Source organism: Protopterus annectens, chromosome 2.part0 (assembly GCF_019279795.1).
Source record: "Protopterus annectens isolate FY-2018-M chromosome 2.part0, PAN1.0, whole genome shotgun sequence".
In the NCBI taxonomy this organism is placed as follows: Eukaryota; Metazoa; Chordata; order Ceratodontiformes; family Protopteridae; genus Protopterus; species Protopterus annectens.
In genome coordinates this window covers 633,139,514-633,147,300 of record NC_056728.1, presented here as the reverse complement: position 1 = coordinate 633,147,300, position 7,787 = coordinate 633,139,514, and the positions used below count along the sequence as shown (strand labels likewise).

At 35.9% G+C, this 7,787-nt stretch overlaps 1 protein-coding gene across 3 annotated transcripts in view; it reads right to left on the bottom strand.

Annotated features, from left to right (window-relative positions):
- Nucleotides 1-7,787, bottom strand: part of TMOD1 (tropomodulin 1) — a 971,337-nt gene that overhangs the window by 37,613 nt on the left and 925,937 nt on the right. For 2 of the 3 annotated variants that reach the window (XM_044060997.1, XM_044060995.1), the window contains 2 exons: nt 4,078-4,222; nt 1,804-1,862 (listed from right to left, as the gene is read on the bottom strand). In XM_044060997.1, coding sequence (XP_043916932.1) covers nt 1,804-1,862; nt 4,078-4,222 — 204 coding nt within the window. The remainder of the gene's footprint in view (nt 1-1,803; nt 1,863-4,077; nt 4,223-7,787) is intronic. The other variant, XM_044060998.1, reaches the window with a different exon arrangement.

The following is a 7,787-nucleotide window of genomic DNA, read 5'->3' as shown; positions in this document are numbered from 1 at the left end:
GTGGATAGTGAGGGGCTATGTATAAGCCAGGTTTAAATGAACACTAGTAATTCGTTTTTTATGTAATACTGTTCCTAAAATGGTGATGTACATGGGGATATATTAAGAAGTAAGAATTTTTTATGTGTACATGTGCATGCAAGCACATGCTTTTGAACATATGTATAAGTATGTTCTTGTATTTACATACACATGCATGTGTATATAAATATGTATATATGTGTATATTTGAATACACATATATATTAGTGTTTTTTAAATATGTGCTTTAATTTGTGAATTGGAAAAGTATTTATAGTATGAATTTTGATGCACATGTACTTGTTGTTTATGTATTCATGCAGGTATGGGTGTACTTAAGTATGCATTTTCACTACATATTTGGAATTGGTGTAACTCTTGAAATAGGGGCATGTCTCTTTAAATGGAGTTTATTTAAATGAACAGGAAATTACATGCCTTTGCACTGATGACGCTTTTTTTGCGAAACCGGTCTGTGGTGGTCATGTTAGTTGGAGGCTGTTTCCACTATTAGTTGCTTATGTATTGTATTTTTTTTTTGGGATGTTCAATAAATTAAAGGAATTACACTTGAAACTTTGTTTTTGGAGTGCTAGAGGTTTTTGTCTTTGATAAAAAATATATATATATATATATATATATATATATATATATATATATATATATATATATATATATATATATATATATATATATATATATATATATATATATATATATATATATATATATATATATATATATATGTGTGTGTGTGTGTGTGAACTCATATATACATTTACTTACACACACACACACACACACACACACACACACACACACACACACACACACACACCAGCTTTCTGGATAATAAGATTGAATGCAAGGTATTTTAGCTTCCAAATATAGTGATCCCTTCTAGTAAATATCAGAAAAATTCCTATGTTGTTGGCTTTGGCTAACCAATATCCAAGATAGACAGTGATAATGGGGTGGGAGGGTGGTGTAATGGTCAAAGTGCTTATCTTAGAAACACAAGGTGTAGGGTTTGATTCTCACAGGGGGTAATTCGCTAGGCTTGAAATGGCCCATGAGGGCAGTTAGTCTAGTAATAATCTATCAATCTATGAACACTGGTAATCATGCTGCCATTTTACAGATAAACTTTTCAGATACAGAATAAGCAGTCACTTTGCATGGATTAAATTGAATTAAATATGCCTATTGATAAATTCAGTGTGTATAAAACTGGCTTCCAGCTAGTCATGGAGTTCAACCTATGGCATGACAACAGATGATCTGCACCTAGTTAAATCAGCACGTAGTTTAATGAGCTGATGCTGTCATACAGGTATGCAACCCTTATTTAACATTCTGATCATGAAAACATTCTTTGCTTTTCCTTTATAATTTGTCAAAAATATCATAATAGCAAAGAATAGTGTTTGAAACAAATAAATCTCTACAGCTGCAGAACTTGTGCGAAATTCAAACAAAAAATGCTGAAGCAGTAAACACTTATAAAGTTAATAGACTTAGGCCACTAAATGAAATAAAAGGCTGTCACTTTGTAATGCACATATATTTCGACAGTGAACATAGATGTAAGACCCGAGTGTCAGCAGCAATTGAAGCTAAGAGCAACAGTAGAAATAGAATGCCATATAAAAAGATGAAGAAGACTTTAACAGGTGGTGTAGAACGAGGAAGAGGTGGAGCAGGCAGTGCACATTGCTGCCCAAGGCAGCAGCAGAGTACATTAGCTGTGGCTAGCAAAAAATATTCTATCTATACTTATACATCTTCCAGTTCCAGGGCTGAGAAGCTTTGCCAGAGGCCATCACTGCGTGTCATACGAGCTGTAACAGAAACAGAGTTAGGATAACATCTCGTATGCTATTACACACCGAATACTGAGGCAGTGGTACGATTTAAGCACATGATAACTGTATCATAAGCACAACATGCTTTGCTTCATGAAATCTAGAAAACTGGTCTATGTGGAAACACTGCAGCTTACTAAATTACTTTTCAGCAAATTATAGCTTGCTGAAAATGACTTACTGTATCAGTGTTTTGTTGGATCACTGACATACAGAAAAATAAACTAACCTGACATTATTTTTCACTGGTGGCAAGCTCACCTTGCACCTTCCATATGGGAAGACTGTGTCATTCAGACCCATTGCCTTAAATATTATATCTCCAGGGTCATACAAACCTGGGGGAAGGGACACTCTGGAGGACAAGTATTTTGTCTCATTTGTGACTATGTAAACTTGGAATTGTCACAAGTTGGTAATGCAGTGGGCTTGCCATCCCGCAGAAAGTAATGTCAGCATATTTTATTGTACTACGTTTTATCCATTTGGTGAAACGCCAAGTAGGTAAGTTATTTATGGCAAGTTGTGATTTACCAAAAAGAAGTGATTTGATGAGCTGTTTTATATATATATATATATATATATATATATATATATATATATATATATATATATATATATATATATATATATATATATATATATATATATATATATATATATTCCTCAAAACAACATGATCCATTTCCTGGGCTATTCAAGGTGTAACTGGGATGACTCAGTAAACCTTTATGCTTACCATCCAATACTGTCAGATCATATGATTATTTATGGTCATAAAATATCTGCCCCATCCTTATTTTTATGTCACTGGTTATTATTTAAAACATAAATGGCCCCTCCCACCTCTACCATCTTCATGCCACCGACTACTGAATAAATAATAAAATACCTCCTTTCCACCTCCTTCAATATTATCATGTCCTCTTTAGCTGTAATTTTGAAGTATGCGCCTTTCAGCTCTCCATCTCACAGTGCTAGTCTACCTTATATTTCACTGTGTCTTCAGCTCTTTGGAAGAATGCTGGCTTGCTTATGTTAAGCATAAATAAGTACCTCATAACAAAGATGAATTTGAATCTATACTATTGGCTGAGGAGCTGATGACCTCTATGCCATGTGTACATGTTACAAAAGGCTTTGCTTCTCAAGGAAGGTTTATGATGTTTACATAGTAGACAGGATGGGGAAGGTGACATACTTTTAACAGCATTATCTACCACCTCATCCCTTTCCTCTTCTGTAACGAATATCTTCCAGTCCTTGTTGTATTAATTCAGGCTACGGAGATCAGATGCACTAAGTCTGTGCATAGTTTCATTGGTGTGCATTTGCTCCCTTCTCTGCACAACTTAGTCATTCAATAATCATGAATAGCAGTAGTACAGAGAGAATTCACCATACTCTTCTGCTAATAAAATCTGCACAACAGTTAGCCAGTTGCAGTGAATAACATGTTTAGGATATCAGACACAAGTGAATCTCTGTATCACAATTAATTATTTTAAGCTGTTGTTCAAAGCCCAAGTCTCTTGTATCATGAGTGACATTCACAAATCCCACCCTGATCTTTTGAGATGGAATTTCACATTGGTATAAATTGGGATAAGCTGATCCTTGAATATCTGTGTTTATCAGCAGAATGGAAGTTGTAACATTCAGAATTAGTGTAGCACCATAATCCAAGTCCATTCCTCTAATATAGTAATGTTGCAAGAGTGTGGTCTGCTCTTTATTTGAAAACACTTACTGCATACTGCATAGTTTTACAAAGCTCCAGCTGTAATACATTTGCAACTGATCAAAATGTAAAACAGAAAGCCACTTATAAACCAATAGAGTCTTTCACAAAACCATGCAAACTAGACAATGAATTATGCTGAGTTGCACAATATGCTACTGTTATTCACTACAGCAGGTCACACACTGTCCTCTTTCTTCAAACTGCTTTGCTCAGAACAGTCTACAATCGCTCATAACACACAGGACAAGCATGACTTCAAGGATGAGCCTCACATCAGTCTGTTTACAGACTGCGAGGCAACAGAGGTGTCAGAAATGAAAACAGACCAACAGCTGTTGCAGCTTGTTGCATAACAGGCAAGTTGCACAAACAGAATTGTGTGCCACTGAAACCCCTATTTGTGAACATACAGAAAGAAGGTTTTTCAGCATAGAGCAGCATACTTACCCAGGTCATTGTTGTTCATCATGGAGTTGGCTGCTCGAAGCCGTGGACCTTGCTGTGTAAAATGGTAGCCAAATTTCAGAAGGCTGCTATTCTTCTCCAACATGTTAGCTATTTCCATTTCTACTTTGTTTCCCAATTGCTGGCTCTGTAAACATGAAAATAAACTGATGTGAAAGACTTATTCAATTTCATCTCTACACTAAACACAAGTGCTATCAAATGGAAAAGTATTTCAGCAAGGAAATACATAAGTGGAATAAATGCTCCCATCTTACAGTAAACCAGAGAATATTATTAATTATACAATGACTAGCCATTAATATTAAAAAATGAGCACACTGATTGGCCAGCCCAACCAGCGTGCCTATTGTAAATCCGAGAATATAGTAACGGAAGAAGGTCCGGTCACCTGGACTTTTTCCAACTAGTATATCTCATATTTTTTTTTACTTTTCTTTCTTTTTTCTCACAAAAAAAGAAAACAGAAGACCTGAAAAGAACGAGGGAGAAGGCACAGACAAAAATAAGAGAATAATCAGGTAAGTTCTGCAAAACTAAAGAAACTTACCTGATTATCCTTTCATTTTGTCTGTCCCGGCTCTCTCGAACATAAAAAGTCTCCCGATTTTCTTTTTTTTTTTATCTTCAATTAAAAAAAAAAATTTAACTGAGATCTTCCTTTCTCCATTGCTACCTCTGCACAGCACTGATATACTGCATAATTGTGGGAACACAAGTCCCATACGCATGCGTGGTACATCAGAAAAAACTTCAGGATACCAGAAAAACTCAGAAGGGCAGCACAGAGGCATTATACAAAGACATTATTTAAGAAAAGTAAGTATTTTTTTAAATAATGTCATTGTATAATAGTAATAACCAACACCATGGTTGTGATATACTGAAATTTACCCACAGTTGGCTTTTATTTAATCACTCGGGTTACACCCTCGTAATTAAACCACACCAAACATGGGTAAATCTTCAATATACCACACCAACGTCATTGGTTATTGCTTAAATAATTTTCTACTGTTACATTTTGTTCAGTGGTGTGCTCTGAATTACTCATGTCCACCTGCAATTTAAACAATGTAGTTTTGTAGAATGCTCACATTTACAACATATTCCCTGCCCAAGATATTTTGAAAAGTCAATTATAAAATTTGATTCCACTGCAAGGAAAGCCTGGGTGTACAGGGTTAATATCAGCAGTTTTAGAAATATAGCTAATAAGACGGACAGGTAGATGCAAGGCAATTTCAAAAATAATTGGATTACTAATTTATAAAGGGTGCAAGTATTCAGTCTTATTAGTGTGATACCTAAAAAAAAAACAAAACAGAAATTTACCTAGAGAAGTTAAAAATATACAAAACAAAGTAGATAAAAAGGCAGTTTTCCCATCAATTTTAAAAGAGGTGTGCAGCAATTTTACCGTATACTAAAAATTAAAAATGCATCATAATGAAGGCATTTGTTATGTGCACACCAGTTTGAATAGTCATTCCTATCTAGTTACTGTTACACAGTTTTCGTAGCACTGAGTAAGCTTTTCAGTCCATGGACATATAAAAGGAAGACCGGTGCAGCGCTTCCTGACTTTGTTTAACAGAAATCGCTAGCACATAACTTCTTTCCCAGCTTGACAAAATGAGCTTGCACAGTCACTTCTTTCTTATTTGCCTCAGTCCTTTTACCCCTATTCTCCAGAATTCCATCATGTATGTGCCATTGATTCTTAAATCCTGCAGACCTTTCACCTTCTCCTATATCATTTGCACGGGCAAGGTAGCCAACTTGTCCATCACCGATTCTGTTCACAAATTCTTCCTTGTACCTCCTCTGAGTTGTGTACTTCCAACATTATCCTCCTGTTCTTCAGAGTGTCTGCAGTTCTATGTCTTTAATAATAGCCATATCTTGGGAGAGTCAAAGGCAGATGAGTAACTCGTTTTACTCTCACTCCTTATTGTCAAGTTATTTCTAGGCTTCCTTCCCTTTTTTGAACCTGGATAGTTAAATTAGCATCTAAATTTAACATGTTTCTGTACACTATATCAGTATTAGCATTTTGAGTTCTTCTATGTAGCAAAATGATATGGGCAATAAAATGAAAGGAAACATAAATTAATGTCGAAGTGCAAAGATCTTAGCAACAAGGCACATAAATCACTTATTAATGTTTTAGAGTCCGTATGTTACTTATAAGCCCAAAGGGGCCTTTCTAATTATATTTGTCAGAATATCACCCAATTAAATTAAGCACTTTTCAAATGTATACATAAAAGATTTAACAAATCCCTGGATGGTCAGTGTAGGTCAGGCATACACCAACTTAGTTGAAGTACTCACAAGGGAAGAAGAAACTTAAATCTATGAATATTATGGCAACGGGAGAGTTTTGAATTAGGGGGTGGGGTGTGGAGCGGAAGTGAAAACTCTGCCTCCAAGTTTGAGGAGAGGCACTGGTGGCAGACAATGTTTTGATCCATGAGGGGTAAAAAAAAAACAAAAAACCAAAACATACATTACTACACATATGGTCCACAGAAATAGTACAAGAGCTGTATTTCACGAACATTTTAAGCCAGAAAAATCTCTGAAGGAAAACTAAGTCTTCCAAAACTGAACTAATTTGCTGCAATGTACTATTACTTTTGAGTATTATTTTTCTTTGTACAAAACAGAACATTTTGTACTATTACTTTGGAATATTATTTTACTTTGTGCATACAGAACATTTATAACACAGAAAGAAATATGTATTTGTTGCCTTTTTTATTCATCTGCTCCATGTGTTTTTAAATCTCATTTGCACAGACTGTTTTTCTCTTCGTTAGGGAATTCAGTGTGAGTAAGCTGTCCTTAATGTTTTTTTTTTCTCCTGTGCCCCCACTATCTTTCAGTCATCAGTCCCATCCCAGCCAATTGGCTAGTTTAACATCACCACGGTGAGGACTGACTGGGAGGGGCTATCATTCTGATAGTCATTGGGGTGGTTTGATTTTTTTTTTCTTTGTTGCCCTATTCCCCTCATATGTACCCAATAAAGTGCTGAAGAGGGAATATGCAATGGACTGCAACAAAAGGCATCCACCCACTTCCACAAGGGCATTTTCTCTTCAGGCATCCCCATCCCTCTCTCCTGAAGCACAGGTGCTGGTTTCTGTGGTATCCATAAAGGAAACTACATTGCTGTTGTGCTTCCAAGTGTGTATATCCCTTCTCACTCCTGACAGAAGTGAGTGGGCCACAACTCTTCATGCATCTCCCTTCCTGCCTGGCTCTAATGCAAAAGACTATCAGTTTTATTTTTTCTGTGAAAAATGCCTACACTGTCTGCTCTCAAAATAGACTTTAAATCTCCAGATAGACAGACTTATGGACATTGCACAAAAGAATTACAGCTTTGCTTTTTCTTTTGGTGGTACCTTTACTTGTGCATTCCTGTAATCTGCATGTTTTGTTGCACTGCTACCTCTCCCTGGGATGAAGCTGGCTGGGTTGCCTTTTGAATGGAGTCTACATATAATTTCTGTGTGCATATGACTTTTGCAGAGTACTACACTCTCTCCTAGAAGCACCATTTGTACTCCAGCTAAATACATCTGCGAATTATGACCCGTAAAGTAACTACTTACGTACATACCACTTCAATAATAGAGTGGCTGTAAGAAATCCACTGAACCTAGTGCTTTGGAAAGAGA